This window comes from Biomphalaria glabrata, chromosome 3 (genome assembly GCF_947242115.1).
Source record: "Biomphalaria glabrata chromosome 3, xgBioGlab47.1, whole genome shotgun sequence".
NCBI lineage: Eukaryota > Metazoa > Mollusca > Gastropoda > Planorbidae > Biomphalaria > Biomphalaria glabrata.
Window position 1 is genome coordinate 23,023,497 of NC_074713.1, and position 23,297 is coordinate 23,046,793.

A 23,297-nucleotide genomic window follows, 5' to 3' on the forward strand; every position below is an offset into this window, starting at 1 on the left:
TAAGGCTTTAAAAAAAATTGATTAAAAAATAAATCTAGATCTAAATACATTTTTTATACTATTATAATTAATGGCAAACTTATGCTTATTATGAATTCATTAATGATGAAAATTATTACAATAATTACAATAACTTATATAGCGCTGTCACATCCGATATTTAATGAAAGGAGATTTAATTCATATTGTAAATAATGGGTCATGGTATATTCATATATATACAATTCGCATTTTTGAGAATGTACTAGGAGGAAGCAAGAGCTTTTCACATTAAGTAAGTACCTCTTTAACCGTTCTGCTTTCTCTTATCTTTTAATGGAATGGGTTGCCTGAGTCAGCCAGGAACAAATGATTTAGCATATTTTAAGTCACAGATCAACAAGCACGACTAGATTGACACATGAAATGCGTAGGGTGTAACTACCTTATTTTTTAAGAAACGTCTGCAATCTATAAGTAATACCAAAAAGCTTCAAACTCATTAGTCTGCTATTGTATTGTTTATAGTTTCTAGACTACATACATATATAAATAGAATATATTATGTAATCCTACTAATGCATCCATCCAGTTTTCGATGCGTTATCAAACTTTATATATTTTGTAGAGAATTAGACTTAAACCTATAATTTAACACATGGGCGTAGTCGGAAGGGGAGGGGTTCAAACCATCACTTGCCTCAGACTTCATTGTCTTAAGCAAATTACAGTCACCAAATTTCATGAGCGTAGCCATAAGGGGTTTTGTGGTTATCCTCTCCTTTCCAATACAAAAACTAAAGCATTTTACCATTTTCTACCAGTGAACTGCTGAACTCCAGTGAATAGCAAATTTAGCGGAAGAGTAGCAGGCTAATTGCACTGTATATACCTAAGAATATGCATTTTTTAAAGCTTAAAATAACGGAAATTATTCTTGGTACCGGGCCCCATTGGGGCTGCTCACAGCGCTCCCCCGGACTCCCTACCTGTCCCTTGGCAGTGTGTACTGTCTTTCCACTAATTATAGGAAAAGAGTATTGTAGGGTAGAAAAAACGTTTGAAAGAATGAAAGATCAGAAAGTAATGAAGATTAATTACGTATACACACACACTAATATATATATATATATATATATATTTATGTTTAAATTGCGGAGTGGGGTGAAAATCCCACCCCCCACCGAAAATATATGACATGCCATTTGTGGGCCGGTTTATATGGTAATGCGCGGGCCAATTTTGATACCCAGTCCGCCCCTGGTTAGGTACAACAAATAATTTTGTAGTTTCAACTTGATCCGAGAATGAGTGTGGGAGACCTAACGTGTACAAATAATGTACTAGACAAACAGAGTGATCACTTTTTACTAAGTTTATAGGCCTACCAACTAACTCGTCTGTCTTATCAAAATTTTTTGACACGTTATTTCTCCCACTTCCCATTCTCTGATTAACTTGAAATTTTGCACAATTCTTCATTGTCGATAAAAACACATGAACCAACAAGATTACAAAAGACAGTTTGTGTGGAAACACAAACTCAAAATCGGCCCCCGAAGTGGTCCACCCAGGCAGGCTTCAATATTTTCAGAAAGAACATCCGAGTGAAATTATATAAAAGACAAATGAGAGATAAGAATGGAGAAAGAAGGTTAACAGATCTTGTGTAGTGCCCCAACGGTCCCGCAGATCAAAGGATAGGTGAAAGTGAATGTAAAGTTAGATGTGAACCTGGCCTAACTAGTTCCCCTTTCAGACCTTGTGGTCTATAGGGCAGATGATGTTAAGTTCATCGGTTTTTGTGGCCTACGGTTAACTAGGGTGTCATGTAGCTAGCACAACGACCAACCGCCTTTACTTTTCCCCAACTAATGTCAGGTACCCATTAGAGCTGAGTGGACTCAGAGGCGCCCAAAGATTCCAAAGTTGAAAATCCCAGTCTTCACTAGGATTCGAATCCGGGACCCCCGGTTCGGAAGCCAAGCGCTTTACAGCTCAGCCACCGCGCCTCCCCTGGCCTAACTGATGTCTTATAATTGATCTAATTGTTTTGAAAAAGCTCAATCTATTATTCGAATACTCTAATAGTGCATATCACGCTTGTGCAATAAAATATATTAGGAAAATGAAGTTTACAAGATTACTATTGGTTTTAAATTAGGTCTAAATTATGATGCATATTAATTAGCTTTTTGTCTTTAAAAAACTGCTTGCATAACTGATTTAAAAAACTAGATTTTTCGCTTTCAGAAAAAAAAGTAGACGTTGCATCAGAACTTTGAATGGTCTAAAACATTGTGATGTCGGATTTTCAATATCTTTTCTAGTTTACGAGATCTAAACGGGACGGACGGACAGACATTTCGCACAAAACTAATAGAGTCTTTTCCCCTTTCGGGGGCCGCTAATAAAAAAAACACAAGAAAGTAATTAATAAATTAGTCGTAATTAATAAATTTTGGAAAATGTACTAAGAGTTATGGCAGTGATTGAAAGGTGCCCTAACCCCGAAGCGTGCCCCGATCAACGAGCCGGCAACACGGGAAAATAATCACTCGATAAAGCAAGTTTTATTTTTAAAAGTATTATATATTTTTACAACAAACGTGTTTGTTTCCTGTGACGTTAATGCTTTATAATAATTTCGATTTTTTGTCTAGTGTGATAAGCTGAGCATACATTCTAAATTTTATGTATAATTTAAAATTAAGCCAAACAATTATGTAAAAAAAACAACAACAACACCGAATAAGAAAGTATATAAAAATATTGGTCTTATTTTGCGCGCCTAGTCATTGTTTGAAACAAAACAACAGACTATTTAGTTAGTCTGACTATACAGACCTATTTCCACGTGAACTGTCATACAATGACGCACATCCAACCCGTGTGGTCGCGCGGTATGTGCGCTGAACAATCGTTCGGTCCTCTCAACGGTCCCAGGTTCAAACCCTGCTCGCTGCCATTCCCCTGTCGTCCTGCGGGAGATTCGGACTAGGAAGAGGATTTCTTCAACTCTGATGAAACATGCTAAGAATTTTCACATAACAGAATGTAAAGAGTAGCGTAAAGCAAGAAGTTTTCCGGGGATGTCTCTTGTTTGCCAAAAGTGTTGAGTATCTAATAATAATTATAATGGCAATGTCTTCGATTCTTAAGCTTAAGGATGAACACAGTGTTTCACGTGACTAGACAAACCCATTTGCAACCTGCATATTTTTCTTTCACACCTGATGCTGACAAAGTCGTTGTCCGCCAGGGGTCTACGTCTTCTTTACGTCTTCTGCGCCTGTCTTCTACAAGGTTGTCTTAGGGCCCTAAATGGATGACTGCGCCTGTCTTCTACAAGGTTGTCTTAGGGCCCTAAATGGATGATGCGCCTGTCTTCTACAAGGTTGTCTTAGGGCCCTAAATGGATGACTGCGCCTGTCTTCTACAAGGTTGTCTTAGGGCCCTAAATGGATGACTGCGCCTGTCTTCTACAAGGTTGTCTTAGGGCCCTAAATGGATGATGCGCCTGTCTTCTACAAGGTTGTCTTAGGGCCCTAAATGGATGACTGCGCCTGTCTTCTACAAGGTTGTCTTAGGGCCCTAAATGGATGATGCGCCTGTCTTCTACAATGTTGTCTTAGGGCCCTAAATGGATGACTGCGCCTGTCTTCTACAATGTTGCTTTAGGGCTCTAAATGGATGACTGCGCCTGTCTTCTACAAGGTTGCTTTAGGGCTCTCAATGGATGACTGCGCCTGTCTTCTACAAGGTTGTCTTAGAGCCCTAAATGGATGACTGCGCCTATCTTCTACAAGGTTGTCTTAGGGCCCTAAATGGATGACTGCGCCTGTCTTCTACAAGGTTGTCTTAGGGCCCAAAATGGATGGCCGCGACCTTCGTGAGATCATATTATTTGATAAATTATTAGGCTACTCCCCCAATCTTTAAGAAAAGTAATACAATTTCGAAAGAATTGAGTGTCCTTTTACAAGCAAGTGGACATTCTCTTTAATATTGTAATTATCATGAGATAATAGAAAATAAATTACAGAGACTTTAATATTTCGTTAGACAGACAAACACAGAAACCGAGAGAAGAAAAGAGAAAAAGTTTCAACTAGTGGAGAGTCCAATCCTTTGGCTGAAACATCTACGAGTGTTCCGCTGTTTTAAGGTTGAAGATAGAAACTTAGTCAGAAGGTCTAATATTAAGTCGGAAGGTCTAATATCAAGTCAGAAGGTCTAATATCAAGTCAGAAGGTCTGATATCAATGATTTCAATGAACAAATAGTAACAGACACTCAAAACATGACACATTAAATACATTTTGACCAAGAAATAAAGGAGAAAAAAATCTAAGTAGTTTTGGTTTAACACATTTCTATTAGTATTGTATAAAATATTACTCACAAACATTCGCACAGCACAATACAATTTATCCAAAAAAATTGTTACAGTCAAAGGCACCACAATGACAATAATGACCATAATCACAATTATGACAGTTATTATCACAATGAAAGTAATGACCACATTGACAGTAAAGACCACAATGAAAGTAATGACCACACTGACAGTAAAGACCACAATGACCACAGTCACCCCAAGGACGGTCATGATTACGATGACAGTAATTATCACAATAACAATAAGGATCATTTTAAAACACAGGCTTTATATAATACATCAGAACTTAAAAACATTGTTTCTAAATTTTTATATATTATGCTTTGTGAAAATAAAAAATGATACCAATACCATTAACCCTATCAAAAAATATATATACAGTAGTGCACATCAAATACTATTAAATACACTTTCCACTATAAAACAAAAAGTAAAGTACCCTTTCAGATCATGCGATATATAGAGCAGATGATGCAAAGGTCATCTGTTTCTGTGGCCAGCACAACGACTAACCACTTTACTTTCCCAAACTAATGTCAGACATTTTTAGAGTTGGGTGGACTCCCGAAATTAAAAAGCCCAGTCTTCACTGAGATTCAAACCCGGAATTCCTCGTTTGCGAAGCCAAGCGCTTTAACACTAAGCCACCACCACCCCTCCCCCTAAATTTAAGTTAAATAGTTCTTGTATTCGATTCTAGATTTTATCAGAGTGTGTGTCCACTTATGACGTCCCCCACCCCGTTCCACAAGACCCACTAAGGATGTAGCTTTGGTTGTGCTGGCCCTGTGCCAGCCACATACATAATAGAACTTTACTTACCCAAAAGATCATTGTCATTTAGACAATATTGTTGTAAAACACTTTGTGTGTGTGTGTGTGTCTCTAGCTTACACACATTATAATAGTACATAGCAAAGAAAAATAATAAAACATCACATTAAATTTAGATGAGTAAATAAATATCACAATTCAAGAAGGCTAGGTGGACTTCAAGAAGGCTAGGTGGACCTTCTAAAAGTGTTGTAGTCATAATCCAACAAGAATTATTTTCATACATTTGTACAACTCTAGTGTCATAATAGTAACACAAATACATTGAAATACATTGAAGGAGTTTTTAAAAATGATTTTTTCTCTGTCAATACTTTAGTTTTTTTTTAATTGTAAATTTAATTTTAAAGCACAAGACAATAAAAAGAGTTTTCAAATTTTTTTTTCACTTTGACATTTTGTCTAGTTTTATATATATATATATATATATATATATATATATATATATATATATATATATATATATATATAACTACTTTAAATTGTATTTAAAAAAACATACATAACTCTAGAATGGAATCTTTTAAATTATAAGATACAATAAAATAAAGAAAGTAAACTAAACGAATAGTTATTCAGTTTGACTACAATTGTACACCTCAGCGTTATTACTTATAACAAGAACAATATATAGCTGCAAACACGTACAATATACATTACACGCGCACATACACACACGACCTGGGCTTATTGAATTAGGCTTCTATGTACTTTGTTTATATAAAACACACACAATCATCATTTACCCTTCTGAACATGGTTCGTATAGTGAATGTTACAGGATTCCAGAAAATCATATTCAGTTGCACAATTCCTTCCTTGAAATAAGCCTTAAAATGACGAGAAACCGCCAATGCATAAATATTCGTATGCTTCCAAGGACGTTGTATCGCAGGCACTGGCAAATATATTTAAATCTCTTTTTCTTGAATTTTTTACAACCGTGTATGAGATTTGAACCTGATCCCACCCTATTCTAGAGATCGTCTTAGCGTTACTTTTTACAAAACTTATATCAATTCACTGTGTCTGTCTGGTAAAAAGCTTGAACACATTTTGCCTCTCATTTCTCACAATCTCGGATCAAGTTGAAACTTTGCACAATTGTCCATTGCACCTGACAAGACATGAATCAATCGAAAAAAAAGTATCCAATTAGTTAATTAATTACTCGTGACCATTATTTTCTTTTGATATCGAAATAAGGGGAATAAATGCTACTTAATGATAGATGTGGATGGATTTAATCCCCTTTTTACGTTTTGAAACCTTTTTTTATCCACCTCTTATTCTCGGATCAAGTTGAAATTTTGCATAATTATTCATAGTCGATGATCATACACGAATCAATCCAAAAGTTTACCAGTTAGTTAATCAATCAGTACTAATTAGTTAATTTTGTTGTAAATAGCAGAAAGGGAGCTAAACCCTGCCATTTTCAGCGAAATGAAATTAGATAAGTTTTGTATTTAAAAAGTAATCTTTTATTTCTTGTTGATCATTCTATTTACATCTTCATCCCAAGTCATAGGCGCCGTATTAAATGGAAATAAAACAACAACAAAGACACAGAGCTATACAGCATTGAGTGGAATGTATTTGTCCAAGAAATAAATAGTTGAAACTATGTACACATTGCTGTTTCGTGTTCAAAGGAATGGTCCTAATCCTTGCTGTGTTTGACGAACCCCTTCCCATGACAGTCCTTGCATTGAGTGTCTTCTTTCCCACGACCTATAATTTTATACCACACCCACCGAACAAGGGGCACCAGGGATCCGCAGTGCTCCTCTGGGCCCATCAGTGCGAGGGCGGGGGTGAACAAACACAGGGAGTAGATGAGAGAGAACCCTATGGTACAGAACATAAAAATGCCGAACTGTAAAAAGAACTGGATCTGGGCGCCGATCATGAAGGCCGCGGCGCCTAGGGTGGAGATGGCCCCCGACACCACGGAGACACCCATGCTTTCCAGCATGTCCCTGACCTTGGCTTGTCTGGTTTTCTGGGGTGAGTTGTGGTAGCTCTCAGAGAGATGGACAACGTAATCGACGGCCAAGCCGACCACTAGTGACAAGTTGATAGACTCGATGACCTAGGCAAATAGTTTAGCAATAAAATCAGTTTTATTTAGGATGAAAATATACATGTTGAAATTTGAAACTAGAACTTATTATTATGAAAATTATTATTAAGAAAGGATCGATTATGCATCAAATTCAATAATGAATATAATGAATGATGAATATAAAGTTAATCTTTTCTACAATTTTATGTTCAAAGTCTACATTTTCATATGGGTATCTTTTGTTTTTAACTAGATAATTGACCAAATAAATGTCCAATTTTTTTTTTACAATATGTATTTAATGTTACGCCACTGCCATGCAATCTTGCTATTCACGTGGAGTCAAAAATATTAGCATTGATCTAGATTCTAGATCATGTTATAGATGTCTTTGCTGCACAGAAAGCACGACGTGAAGTGATATGAATTGAGATTTGTCACCATGAATAACGGTCAATTATCTAGATATCTAGTTAAAACAAAAGATACCCATATGAAAATTTAGACTTTGTATATAAAATTGTAGAAAAGATAAACTTTATATTCATCATTCATTTGGTTGGGGGGGGGGGGAAGGGCCGGGGGGACTTTCGAATTTGGACCCCCTACCCCATCCTAGCTACTTCACTGTATATATACATATGTATATTTATCTATAAGGCTATCACAATGAGTATGATAATCTAGATCTTACGTTATGTAGGGTATATCTATCAAGTATCAAAGCCTTCGTTGTAGTCTTATGTATGCAATACATGTTTGTATAGAGCAAGTTGATCAAGATAAAGTAATGCAACATAAGAAACTGTTCAATAGTCGATATAGTGGCAATGCTTTTGCTGTTCGTCCCAAAGGCTTTGACGAGAACTAGCCTATTTCAATTGAATTATTTTGTTTTCAGGATGGCGGCAGTGATTGCATCTTGGTGTAATGATTCATATTAAATGTGGTTAGTCACTTTGTTGAGCCCATGACACTGAGTGTCTTATTACTTACTGAGATCTTCCACCCAAACAATGGTATACATCCAGCTATGGTTACTGTGACGAGGACGATGGTAATGGTGGCCAGAGTGCTGATGATGACATTGGTGGTGGCCAATGTGAGAACAAAGAAGGCCAGACAGAGGCCAATAATGATACCTTGAAGCGCTGATTTGGCTAGAGCCTAGAAAAAATAATGGAAAAACTTGGAACAAGAACCAATCTTAAAACCTAACGCTAAAAAAAACATAAAAATGAAATCCATTAAATTTACATAACACAATAACAGAAGGGAAAAAAGAAAACTCTCTGTGCCTCACCAGCAGGGGCGGACTGGCTATATGGGCATTCGGGCAAATGCCCGGTGGGCATTTACCTAAATGGGCCGGTAGGCCACCGAAAGGGCCGCATGGATGCCACTATGACACGTATTAAATTGTTAAAGGTTTTGTAATATTCTTTTCTAAAAGTGACCCTTTGAACGTCGTTTAAAGAAATCTTTCACACACTCTACAGTGTAATACTAATTTAATCTAAGACATTTTCCGAAATAATGTAATAGCTTACAACCGTAGACAGTGCTACTAGTAGCGATTAAAAAGCAATATATGGCCTACATTTCTTATAAAGATATTGAGCATGTATAGTTATCGATACATTATCATACTTAACAATGATTTTGAGGACAGATAGACATCGAATTGGATGCCCATCATATTATATACATATTTTTGGGCCGGATTGTATAGAATTTCCCGGGCCGATTTTGACATCAAGTCCGCCCCTGCTCACCAGTTAAATCCTAAGTGTTATTATTATTGGATAAATTAGAATGTAAAATGCCAGTTTGGTCGGCAAACAAAGACGACCGCTCAAGGTCTGACGCCTGAAGGAAACCTGCACTATGGAGATTCGTTTGCATATTTACACCTTCCTATAAATTCTAATGCACCTTCCTATAGAGTGAAATAAAGAGTAGTGGATTAATTCGAAAATATTAATTCAACACAATGACTTGTAAGTCAATTTATATTAAATAAATAAATAAATTATGGCGTTTATATAGCGCTACTTTCAAGCTTATTGCATGCTCAGAGCGCTATAGTCCAATCTCAGTAGTGGACCAGTGGGGGGGAGGGGTGATCTGGGAGAAGGTTTTCTGTGCTGCACAACTCTGCTCGAGTCGGGCAGTCGAACCTCGAGCCAAGCCAAGCCAAGTTCAAGCGTACTTGGCCTCTCGACCACGCTTCCCACTAACAATTATATATTACTACAATATTAGCATGATATTTGAGATTAGAGTTAGGGTTAGGGGTTAGAGTTTGGGTTAGGCCCGAATATGATTTTGACTTACTTCCTATTTTGTCTACGAAAATCAAAATAAATTAGCTATGTAGACATGATCAGACTAAAAATGGACAGCACTACATAAAGCTAAAATCCAAAACAATAACAATATTTTGCAGTCTGTCATCTGACGTCATTCATTGTTACGTCATTGCATCTTATAAAAGAATACACAAGAAAAGCCGTTATGCGACTTAGGGGCTAACTTGCACACCGTGTCACAAGATAAAACCTCGTATCGAAAATGTCAGAAATCACAATCACAAAGACACATGATTAAAGAAGCAGATAATCAGATTTTTTTAGTGAGCAGAATAGTCTACTTCTCTGATTTATACTTCAGTTCTCTGATTTATACTTCATCTCTCTGATTTATACTTGTTCTCTGATTTAAGGCAATAAAAATGACATGCTACTTTAGTTCAAAAAGTCCTAACATTGATGATAAAGATTGATAATAAACCAGCATTTGTCACTATGCTTGAATATTACTGATTTCTTCTGACACCAATAACTATCTGACTACACTAGTTTAAGTCTTTGCGTTAATGTCTAATCGAAGGTGTCTCATACTCCTTCAATATCTAAAAAGCATGCGAGATAGATACCCAGTGCTGGATTTACTTATAGGCAGGCAACACAAGGTATAGTATTTAACTTTAACTTCAGGTCTTTGAAACTAGCTTCATGTCTTTAAATAGGACCGGCCTTTGGTATTTGAGCGTCATAGACAAAGTGAATTTGGTGGTCTCCAATGAAATAGCAAAATAAAAATAACCATCGAACAAATAAAATGACGCAATTCATAAAAAACAAAACAGCGAGGGTCTTCTAACATAAGTAGTGTAACCAGTAGATGAAACCATTTGTCAATAAACCTTGAGTCATAGCAGAGACTTATAACTAGGCTAGTAGAAGTAGAGCCCTAGTGCTCTGCTATAGTTGAGACTTGATACAAGCTTTGCAAAGTGTTTAGCCCTGTGCGAGGCCTCCACCAATCGGAAGCCTTAGGTTGCTGCCTAGTTTGCCTATGCCTAAGGCCGGTCCTGCTTTAACTTTAACCTTTTGTCTTTTAATCTCAAGTCTTTTAGCCTGATATCTTTAACTTTATCGAAAGATCTTTGAACACACAGGCTAATCTTTCACTCTCACCTCTTGTCTTTTAAATTCATGCCATTCATTGGAACTTGCAGCGGGTGTTAACTGAATCCCTCCCTGAAGTGAAGGGGGCATCTGGCTGACCTGTTCAAGAAAATTTTTCAAATCTGTCAAGTGTCTGATAATGTTCAGGTAATAGTAACATCTAAAAACGTGTTAGCACGTTAAAACACGAAGGCAGTGAGAAAGGTCTAAATTAGAAGTTCAACGAGTCCCAGGTTTGGTGTGTTTATTTTTAGATAGAAATAAATAAAAGGTTTTGAGGTTTATAGCCTATGAAACACACACACTGTTACATGCGCATGTTAGTGTGGATCGAAGCGAATGCGTGTTGAAAGGAAGAGAACCAATATGGAGGAATAGAAACTAAATAATGGTTTTAGTGTTCATGAAGATTAAATGAATTATAATCTATGACGTTGACGTTTTGTGTTCTTGTATTATTAAAAGTCTCATCATATAACGAAACCTAACACACACCATTACTATCTATTATGATTTTTCTAAATTAAATAAGTAGAAAATATAATTACATTTTAAAATGAGTCTCAACTAAATTTGTAATATAATTCTTAGCATTTAAACGGTATTTTGTTTTACAGATTATCTTCATGTGTTTTTGAATCGAAATATTTGTGTAAAGTTTAATCCAAGTGATTTTGTTTAACAAGAAAAACAATTAACTAACAGCTTAGACGTTTAGAAAGAATCCCAAATCATGAATGTAGCCGAGCCCTCTCTTTTGACAAATAATTTATAGAACTGTTTAAAGTTTAAGTTTATTATGACACATTTATTCTTAGACAATTAAAATTTCTCCAACCTCATCAGAGACAAACTTCTCCCAGGCATTATAAATGTCAAGTCCGGCTTGAAAGTCTTTAGTGCCAGCAGTGAGCGTTGTCCTGATTTCAATGCCAGCATACCTCAGTCGAGTGCCGTAGTAAGCACCTGGAGACACACAGAGACATATGCTCGTATAAAAAAACATGCACGATTATCTACGGGGAAAAGGTTTCTCTATCACTGTCTCAATGGTATCACTGTCTCAATGGTATCACTGTATCAATGGTATCACTGTCTCAATGGTATCACTGTCTCAATGGTATCGCTATCTAATCTTTTTACTGGTGTGTAATATTTGACATCACAAAATGATGTTGTAGCGGGTAAATGATTGTTACAAAAACAACAGGACGATGTTGTAGTGGGTAAATGATTGTTACAAAAACAACAGAACGATGTTGTAGTGGGTAAATGATTGTTACAAAAACAACAGGACGATGTTGTAGTGGGTAAATGATTGTTACAAAAACAACAGAACGATGTTGTAGTGGGTAAATGATTGTTACAAAAACAACAGAACGATGTTGTAGTGGGTAAATGATTGTTACAAAAACAACAGGACGATGTTGTAGTGGGTAAATGATTGTTACAAAAACAACAGGACGATGTTGTAGTGGGTAAATGATTGTTACAAAAACAACAGAACGATGTTGTAGCGGGTAAATGATTGTTACAAAAACAACAGGACGATGTTGTAGTGGGTAAATGATTGTTACAAAAACAACAGAACGATGTCCTGGAGGGTAAATGATTGTTACAAAAACAACAGGACGATGTTGTAGTGGGTAAATGATTGTTACAAAAACAACAGAACGATGTCCTGGAGGGTAAATGATTGTTACAAAAACAACAGAACGATGTTGTAGTGGGTAAATGATTGTTACAAAAACAACAGGACGATGTTGTAGTGGGTAAATGATTGTTACAAAAACAACAGGACGATGTCCTGGAGGGTAAATGATTGTTACAAAAACAACAGAACGATGTTGTAGTGGGTAAATGATTGTTACAAAAACAACAGGACGATGTTGTAGTGGGTAAATGATTGTTACAAAAACAACAGAACGATGTTGTAGTGGGTAAATGATTGTTACAAAAACAACAGGACGATGTTGTAGTGGGTAAATGATTGTTACAAAAACAACAGGACGATGTTGTAGTGGATAAATGATTGTTACAAAAACAACAGAACGATGTTGTAGTGGGTAAATGATTGTTACAAAAACAACAGGACGATGTTGTAGTGGGTAAATGATTGTTACAAAAACAACAGAACGATGTCCTGGAGGGTAAATGATTGTTACAAAAACAACAGGACGATGTTGTAGTGGGTAAATGATTGTTACAAAAACAACAGAACGATGTCCTGGAGGGTAAATGATTGTTACAAAAACAACAGAACGATGTTGTAGTGGGTAAATGATTGTTACAAAAACAACAGGACGATGTTGTAGTGGGTAAATGATTGTTACAAAAACAACAGGACGATGTCCTGGAGGGTAAATGATTGTTACAAAAACAACAGAACGATGTTGTAGTGGGTAAATGATTGTTACAAAAACAACAGGACGATGTTGTAGTGGGTAAATGATTGTTACAAAAACAACAGAACGATGTTGTAGTGGGTAAATGAGTGTTACAAAAACAACAGGACGATGTTGTAGTGGGTAAATGATTGTTACAAAAACAACAGAACGATGTTGTAGTGGGTAAATGATTGTTACAAAAACAACAGAACGATGTTGTAGTGGGTAAATGATTGTTACAAAAACAACAGGACGATGTTGTAGTGGGTAAATGATTGTTACAAAAACAACAGGACGATGTTGTAGTGGGTAAATGATTGTTACAAAAACAACAGGACGATGTCCTGGAGGGTAAATGATTGTTACAAAAACAACAGAACGATGTTGTAGTGGGTAAATGATTGTTACAAAAACAACAGGACGATGTTGTAGTGGGTAAATGATTGTTACAAAAACAACAGAACGATGTTGTAGTGGGTAAATGATTGTTACAAAAACAACAGGACGATGTTGTAGTGGGTAAATGATTGTTACAAAAACAACAGGACGATGTTGTAGTGGATAAATGATTGTTACAAAAACAACAGAACGATGTTGTAGTGGGTAAATGATTGTTACAAAAACAACAGGACGATGTTGTAGTGGGTAAATGATTGTTACAAAAAACAACAGAACGATGTCCTGGAGGGTAAATGATTGTTACAAAAACAACAGGACGATGTTGTAGTGGGTAAATGATTGTTACAAAAACAACAGAACGATGTCCTGGAGGGTAAATGATTGTTACAAAAACAACAGAACGATGTTGTAGTGGGTAAATGATTGTTACAAAAACAACAGGACGATGTTGTAGTGGGTAAATGATTGTTACAAAAACAACAGGACGATGTCCTGGAGGGTAAATGATTGTTACAAAAACAACAGAACGATGTTGTAGTGGGTAAATGATTGTTACAAAAACAACAGGACGATGTTGTAGTGGGTAAATGATTGTTACAAAAACAACAGAACGATGTTGTAGTGGGTAAATGAGTGTTACAAAAACAACAGGACGATGTTGTAGTGGGTAAATGATTGTTACAAAAACAACAGAACGATGTTGTAGTGGGTAAATGATTGTTACAAAAACAACAGAACGATGTTGTAGTGGGTAAATGATTGTTACAAAAACAACAGGACGATGTTGTAGTGGGTAAATGATTGTTACAAAAACAACAGGACGATGTTGTAGTGGGTAAATGATTGTTACAAAAACAACAGGACGATGTCCTGGAGGGTAAATGATTGTTACAAAAACAACAGAACGATGTTGTAGTGGGTAAATGATTGTTACAAAAACAACAGGACGATGTTGTAGTGGGTAAATGATTGTTACAAAAACAACAGAACGATGTTGTAGTGGGTAAATGATTGTTACAAAAACAACAGGACGATGTTGTAGTGGGTAAATGATTGTTACAAAAACAACAGGACGATGTTGTAGTGGATAAATGATTGTTACAAAAACAACAGAACGATGTTGTAGTGGGTAAATGATTGTTACAAAAACAACAGGACGATGTTGTAGTGGGTAAATGATTGTTACAAAAACAACAGAACGATGTCCTGGAGGGTAAATGATTGTTACAAAAACAACAGGACGATGTTGTAGTGGGTAAATGATTGTTACAAAAACAACAGAACGATGTCCTGGAGGGTAAATGATTGTTACAAAAACAACAGAACGATGTTGTAGTGGGTAAATGATTGTTACAAAAACAACAGGACGATGTTGTAGTGGGTAAATGATTGTTACAAAAACAACAGGACGATGTCCTGGAGGGTAAATGATTGTTACAAAAACAACAGAACGATGTTGTAGTGGGTAAATGATTGTTACAAAAACAACAGGACGATGTTGTAGTGGGTAAATGATTGTTACAAAAACAACAGAGCGATGTTGTAGTGGGTAAATGATTGTTACAAAAACAACAGGACGATGTTGTAGTGGGTAAATGATTGTTACAAAAACAACAGGACGATGTTGTAGTGGATAAATGATTGTTACAAAAACAACAGAACGATGTTGTAGTGGGTAAATGATTGTTACAAAAACAACAGGACGATGTTGTAGTGGGTAAATGATTGTTACAAAAACAACAGGACGATGTTGTAGTGGGTAAATGATTGTTACAAAAACAACAGGACAATGGTAAACCAATGGGAGAAATTTGACTGATATGAGACAGACAGGTAAAATCTACTAAAATCGCTTAGGCAGACAGTCGGATACGCAACTGAGATGTCTTTTTAAAAAAAGATCTTGTTAGCCATCTTGTAGACGCCTGTCTCGAAATGTTATAAACATTTTCATTGGCGTGGTGGCTCAGCTGGGCTTCCGAACCTAGGGATCTCGGAGTCGAATCTAGATGAAAACTGGGATTTTGAATCTTGAAATTTTTAGGACACCGCCGTGTCCACCCAACTCTAATGGGTCACTGGCATTAGTTAAGGGGTAAAGTTAAGGCGGTTGGACGTTGTGCTGGCCACATGACACCGTCAATAACCGCGGCCGTATAAGCAGATAATCTTTACATCATCCCCCCCTCATAATTCACAAGTTCTGAAAGGGGGAGTTTGCTTTTTTTTTCTGAATTAAGCATCGATACTAATAATAATGTCTTTTTTTTTTTTTTTACTAGACTAGACTAGTGTTAATTATGAACCAATACAAAAAGTTATTTTGCCCTTTGAAAAAAAAAAGATGACACCCTTAGCGCCCCCACTCCGATGTGAGCACGAGGAAGCGATCCACAGGTGGGGAGAGGATACATTAAAATGTCGAGAAGATTGTTATAGAATCAGCTGTGGTGCCTCGAACACAATTGTTGAAGTAAGATTTTTTTTTTTTTGACATTTTGTTTTATTTATTTGGGAGAGACTTACAATCCAGGGGGAATTTCCGTTTAAAGCGTATTAAAGACGAAAGCCAATTTAATTTTAAGATAATTATATTTTGAGTATTTATAACGGTCATAGTTTACACTGTGGGGCTATATGAGTATTTTTTTCTCCCAAAGATATTGATAATTTGTTAAATTTCTATAAAAAAATCGTTAGAGCCGTTTTCAAAATATCCGTCCAGTGTCCAGGTTTCACCCAGTGTCAATGTTTAACCTATGAAGAGTCTGCAGGCTAACAAGAGTGATTGTACTACGTGAAGCTCAGAGAGTATGCAAGAGAATACTGACTTTGTTTAGAGAGTATGCAAGAGAATACTAACTTGGTTTAGAGAGTATGCAAGAGAATACTTACTTGGTTTAGAGAGTATGCAAGAGAATACTAACTTGGTTTAGAGAGTATGCAAGAGAATACTGACTTGGTTTAGAGAGTATGCAAGAGAATACTGACTTGGTTTAGAGAGTATGCAAGAGAATACTGACTTGGTTCAGAGAGTATGCAAGAGAATACTGACTTGGTTTAGAGAGTATGCAAGAGAATACTGACTTGGTTTAGAGAGTATGCAAGAGAATACTGACTTGGTTCAGAGAGTATGCAAGAGAATACTGACCTGGTTTAGAGAGTATCGTTGAAGTATCCCGTGCATCTTTTGACTCGCCCAACAGTATCGAATATGTCCCATACTCGTGTGTAAGTGTTCCATTGTATCGATTATTTATCCAGTAAGACTTAATAGTCTGAGGAATACAAAATATACACATATTTTCAATTTTATATAAAAACAAGGTTACAAAGACAGTTTGTGTGGAAACACAAACTCAAAATCGGCCCCCGAAGTGGTCAACCCATGCAGGTAAAAAGGCAGGTATAAATATTTTCAGAAAGAACATAAGAATTAAATTCGATTAAAGACAAATGACAGAGAAGAATGGAGAAAGAAGGTTGACAGATCTTGTGTGGTGCCCCAGCGGTCCAGCAAACCAAAGGATAGGTGAAAGTGAATGTGAAGTTAAATGTGAACCTGGCCTAACTAATGTCTTATAATGAATATCTAATTGATCTAATTGCTTTGTAAATGGTCCATCGCTTATTCCTAAAAAAATAAAAACATTTCGTAAAAAAAAAAATTTAAATTTTTTTTTTTTCTTTAGTTTAGTGATTTGTAGCTTTCTCTCTGAGTTGCAGTTCACGCGATAAAATGAAAAATTACTTTTTAATTGTTGTTTTAAATTATGTCCAAATTGTATGCATACTAAATAGAAATTTTCTCTTTAAAAAAAAGTAAACATTTTTTTTAGAGTAAATATAGTAATTAGTATGACAGAAATTACTTAACTTAGCAATACAATTGTACAAAAAAAGTTTTTTTGACAAAAAATAAAAAACCGTTTGCATGAATGTATTGGAGATATGGCAAATAGACATCACTCCTACTAAAGAGCCTCCAGTGTTTGTTACTATTAATAGTGAATAGTTGTAAAAGCTGCTTGAATAAGTGATTTAAAAAATTAGATTTTTCGCTTTTAGAAAATAAAAAAGTAGCCGTTGCATCAGAACCTTAAATGGACTAAAATATTATGATGTCGGATTTTCACTATCTTTTCTAGTTTACGTGATCTAAACGGGACGGACGGACAGACATTTCACACAAAACTAATAGCGTCTTTTCCCCTTTCGGGGGCCGCTAAAATTCATATTGACTACTTGGCCAGATAGGGAAGGAGAGATGCCCTTTGATGTTGTCATATTTGAACGTTTAATGACAAAATTGTGTTACATTTAGGGTTATCTATATGATTATCTATTTGGATTAGGTTTAGAAATAGATTTTTTATATAATTCGGTATTACAGTTTGAGTGTGATAATAGTTAGGCCTACTAAAGAGAAGTTGGACATTGATTTAAAGATGATTTAGAACCATATTTAAGGAAACTATTTTATTGGCAGTGTGTCAATTGTACACCTGATAGTATTTGGCCTACCTATCAATGAGGCCTCCATCAAATGTACTTATATTTAATATTCCTCTACACTTAGACACATTAGTTTTAAAAGCCCTTTACACTTCCACTATTTCAGACTGTCTAGTTCATTGGACTGATAAGATTGAAACTAAAAGGTCTGCATATCGTCCTGGCTTAGAAAGAGATGTGTGACAGTCATTCAATACTTTCAATATATCTTTCCTATCCAATCTTTTTGTACACACTCACGTTTAACTGCTTGAATCCAATGTGTTGTTTCATGTGTTAGAGATACCTATAAAGTCAGGGCCAGGTTTAAGTACGGGGAGGCCCCGGGCAGGGTTTTTAAAGAAAGCCATGACACTTTTTCGACAGTGTAGCCAGCCCTAAGATTTAAACTGTTGGCGGTAAAAATGCGAAAAAAAAAATGGTAGAAAAAAAAAACGTTAACGTTTCTAACCCGTCAAAATTCTGATATTTTTTTTTTTTTAGCAATTTTGTGGAGACCCCTTTTTTGTGGAGGTCATCACCCACTTTAAGTCCTGCCCTGCCTATAGTAAGGGCCGGAACTATCAAAATATACTATATTACTATAAATAATTATAATATATAAATATATATTTTTTTCTTTATAAAAACAAAAACTAGACTTTATATACAATCCTTACATGCCACACATTTTGTCGTCATTGTATGGAAAAATGGTAGGTTACAGCTGGGTCTGCATGACCATTTAAAAATATTGAGGCCATATAAAATATCGCACTTTTCCTTAATCTTCTTCAAACAAATAGGCCTATAATTGCAGGAGAGAGTGAAGAAGAAGAAGAAGAGAGAGAGAAATAAAAAGTGGAAACAGAATATATTTTCTACCCAGCTAATGTACACAAAATAAAAACCCAGTTTAGAAAAAAATAACACATTCTGCACTGACCTCAAAATATCTGTAAAAGTTTTCGTCGATGAAAGACGCATTGTACAGAGACCTGTGGGCCGAGAAGAACGGTGCATACTTGATCTCAGACGTGGGTAGTGACAGATTTGTTGTCCCATACGGAGTAGTCACAGGACTTTCATTCTGATTTCATAGAAAATGAGAAACATAAAAAGGTACATTTTAATTATGAAAAGATTTTACATTTGGACCCACAAACTTTTGTTAAAAGTACTTTCCGTTAAAAATGGTTAAAAGTTACATAACTCAGAATGTCAAGGTGCCGGTGATTCAGTCATATTGTAAGGCATGACTACACTGTCAAAAGTCATCCTTCGAGGTAGGCCTACACTAGAGGGAGCAGGCAGAAAAATTCGTCCAAATAAAAGCTGGTTGGACAACGTAAAAGAATGGACTGGACACTGGACCTGATGTCCTGCAAAGAACAGCCTCTGACGGGAAAGGTCAAGGTAAAAATTATAATGATAACTAGCTTAGCAAAGTAAACACCCAAAGTAAGACTGAAGACATGCTCTGAAAAACAGAACCTTAACTAACCCACTTACGCTGCCTGCGACATTTTGAAACTGGCCAATATGTACAGCATCTATGCTCTTCTAACACAGAGAAGACTACGCTGGCTAGGACATGTCACTCGCATGCCAAATGGAAGAATCTCTAAAGACATCCTATACATTGAGCTTGCAGAGGGAGTCAGACCCTTGGGCCGCCCAATACTAGCCTACAGAGATGTCTGCAAGCGAGATATGAGAACCAAGGGCATCGAACAAAGTATGTGGGAGGAGACCGCACAGCATAGAGACAGACTGTACGTTCTGGTACGAACTTTGCCGAGAGCAAAAGAAACGAAGCTGCATCAGTCAAGAGAAAGAAAAAGAAAGCTGCCATGTCAGCTAGCCGTAGGACAGATGCATATACATGCAAGAACTGTGGCAAACTCTGCCGCTCCAAAATTAGCTTGATCAGTCACTTCCAGATTCTGCCCGTCTCAAGATGAAACCAAAGCCAGTGACTCTTCTGGGCGCATAAATTGTCTTCCGAGACAGAAGGAGCCATATATACCTAGCCTAGAATGTCTATATCAATTAGCTCAGAGCTCAGCATGTCTATATCAATTACCTCAGAGCTCATTATGTCTATATCAATCAGCTCAGAGCTCAGCATGCCTATATCAATTAGCTCAGAGCTCAGCATGGCTATATCAATTAGCTCAGAGCTCAACATGCCTATTGATACTCAGACTTTAGAAACAAGCAAAGATTTTCAATAGCTCGAGAGGTGTGGCTTCACTTGACTCTTAAATCTTATCTTATCAATTACAGACGTTTCTTCAGGCAAAGTTTCCCGTCGAAGGCCCGCGTCAGTACGTCTTCATACGTGCAGATAGACAGCTGCCAGATAATTGACCTGAAAAACCAGGGGCCTTTGGTCGGAAGTTTTAAAGAGAAGATAATTACGTCTTTCGCGTGTCCACGTGTTAATCTAGTCTTTAATTAGAGTCTTGGGCTCTGCTAAGTCATTGTTTTTTCTGGCTGATTCACGCAACCCATTTCATACTCTAATAGGACAGCATAAATTAATTTTCTCCCTTTTATGATATCTAGTCACATGACACCCTCGTTAACATTAGGCCACATAAACAGATTACCTTTACATCATCTGCCCTATAGACCACAAGGTCTATTACATTTGGCGTATCTTTATTTCATGCTCTAATCGCAACAGCATAAGTTAATATTCTCCCTGTTACAATCACATGGGTAAAAAATTTACCTTTTAATGTATAGCTTACAGGTTAGATAATATTATTTTCATTGAGGATTAAGAATATATATAGTCATCTCCCTTACCCTCATAAATTCATTCATCTGTGTTATAAAGCAATCCATGTCTACAAGATTGGTGACCGGGTCACGTTTTAAATATAACAGGTCATTGTTGGAAGTGCTTCTTATGCGTTCACACAGTTTCTGTTGGGAGTGAAAATAAAACAACAACATAATCTACCCTAACATTATACAAGCGTTCCGGTATGGTACTCAAAATAAAGGTGTTCTTTATCTATTTAGAAGCTGAATAGTTTTGTTATATTAAACAAGTAATTATATTATAAATGATCTTCTGTTTGTATAAAGCAAACTTTTCATTCATTTTAGATACCAAATCTTACCAAGAGAGCTAACTGGGCAGGTTTAGGGTTAAGATCAAACGAGTTATCCCAAACTGTTTTCCCTTTACACTTGTAGTCGGTCTTGTGACAGCCGCTCATGTCTTGGTTCTTGAGCCCAAATGCAATGATTACCTTTAAAAGGTCAAAGGTGAATACGCCATTATTGCAACAACAAGAAAAAAATAGCATAAAATAAATCAACGCTGACACGTGATACTTAAATGGAAGGCTTTGAAAAAAAAAAACAAACTTGCAAACATCGTAAAAGTTATTGAACACTTTCAACACTCTCGCACACTCCCCCCGCCGCCCATTTCTTTCAGGTTCAGTTTCTATCTTTCTAGTTTTATAAAGCTCTTTGTGGATCGCTTCGTCTGACATTGAAGTCCATTAAAATAAGAGGCTTGCTTTCACCCTTTGACATTGAAGTCCATTAAAATAAGAGGCTTGCTTTCACCCTTTGACATTGAAGTCCATTAAAATAAGAGGCTTGCTTTCACCCTTTGACATTGAAGTCCATTAAAATAAGAGGCTTGCTTTCACCCTTTGACATTGAAGTCCATTAAAATAAGAGGCTTGCTTTCACCCTTTGACATTGAAGTCCATTAAAATAAGAGGCTTGCTTTCACCCTTTGACATTGAAGTCCATTAAAATAAGAGGCTTGCTTTCACCCTTTGACATTGAAGTCCATTAAAATAAGAGGCTTGCTTTCACCCTTTGACATTGAAGTCCATTAAAATAAGAGGCTTGCTTTCACCCTTTGACATTGAAGTCCATTAAAATAAGAGGCTTGCTTTCACCCTTCACAGTCTCACACGACCAGTGATTTTGTTTTGTTTCTCCCCTGGCCACGCTACAGTGTATGTCACTTCTGAGTTATCTCTGTACAAATATGAAAATACATTTCAACTGAATTCCTATCATAAAATTCCGATAGAATAATGAAGCCATCAAGATTCAGTTTAAGACCCTATAACTATATCCATTTGTTTTAAAATGGTGGTCGCACTTACAGCGTCTTGTGTGTGTGTGTGTGTTCGTAGGGGTTAGAGATGTGTTTATATTTTAATCAAATATTTCTGTGGAACTAATCAACAAAGAACATTGGCCTAAACTTTTTATACTCTGCGTACCCCCCACCCTCAAATAAAATGTTCTTATCTAAATGCCCCTGTTTAAAATAGGATTATTGCTGGACTATGTTTGAACTTTCCTTGAGTAGACCTTGTCCCATGGATTACAGAGCGGATTACAGAGCGAGTGCAAAACGTCAATATCCAAAGATTAAAATATAACACTCTAGAAAATACACATCTATTCGAATAACTCACAAAAGCGTAGAGTTATAAGGTAGCTCTATATACAAGAGTGGGAGAAACGTACGTGCGTTAGGAGTTTGACTTTGTGGATCTGGTAAATTTACACTAAGTTTACACGGACTACACTGATCTGGTAAATTTACACTAAGTTTACACTGATTACACTGATCTGGTAAATTTACACAAAGTTTACACTGACTACACTGATCTGGTAAATTTACACAAAGTTTACACTGACTACACTGATCTGGTAAATTTACACAAAGTTTACACTGACTACACTGATCTGGTAAATTTACACTAAGTTTACACTGACTACACTGATCTGGTAAATTTACACAAAGTTTACACTGACTACACTGATCTGGTAAATTTACACAAAGTTTACACTGACTACACTGATCTGGTAAATTTACACTAAGTTTACACTGACTACACTGATCTGGTAAATTTACACAAAGTTTACACTGACTACACTGATCTGGTAAATTTACACAAAGTTTACACTGACTACACTGATCTGGTAAATTTACACTAAGTTTACACTGACTACTCTGATCTGGTAAATTTACACAAAGTTTACACTGACTACACTGATCTGGTAAATTTACACAAAGTTTACACTGACTACACTGATCTGGTAAATTTACACTAAGTTTACACTGACTACACTGATCTGGTAAATTTACACAAAGTTTACACTGACTACACTGATCTGGTAAATTTACACTAAGTTTACACTGACTACACTGATCTGGTAAATTTACACTAAGTTTACACTGACTACACTGATCTGGTAAATTT

General features: G+C 36.2%; 1 protein-coding gene across 2 annotated transcripts in view; it reads right to left on the minus strand.

Moving 5' to 3' along the window:
* Positions 1-5,697: 5,697 nt before the first annotated feature.
* LOC106070916 (protein dispatched homolog 3-like) overlaps positions 5,698-23,297 on the minus strand; it is a 70,770-nt gene continuing 53,170 nt past the window's right edge. For both annotated transcript variants that reach the window (XM_056024278.1, XM_056024279.1), the window contains 8 exons: positions 21,174-21,305; positions 20,854-20,973; positions 18,983-19,126; positions 16,694-16,820; positions 11,595-11,722; positions 10,766-10,855; positions 8,280-8,450; positions 5,698-7,310 (listed from right to left, as the gene is read on the minus strand). In XM_056024278.1, coding sequence (XP_055880253.1) covers positions 6,879-7,310; positions 8,280-8,450; positions 10,766-10,855; positions 11,595-11,722; positions 16,694-16,820; positions 18,983-19,126; positions 20,854-20,973; positions 21,174-21,305 — 1,344 coding nt within the window. In that variant the 3' untranslated portion in view covers positions 5,698-6,878. The remainder of the gene's footprint in view (positions 7,311-8,279; positions 8,451-10,765; positions 10,856-11,594; positions 11,723-16,693; positions 16,821-18,982; positions 19,127-20,853; positions 20,974-21,173; positions 21,306-23,297) is intronic.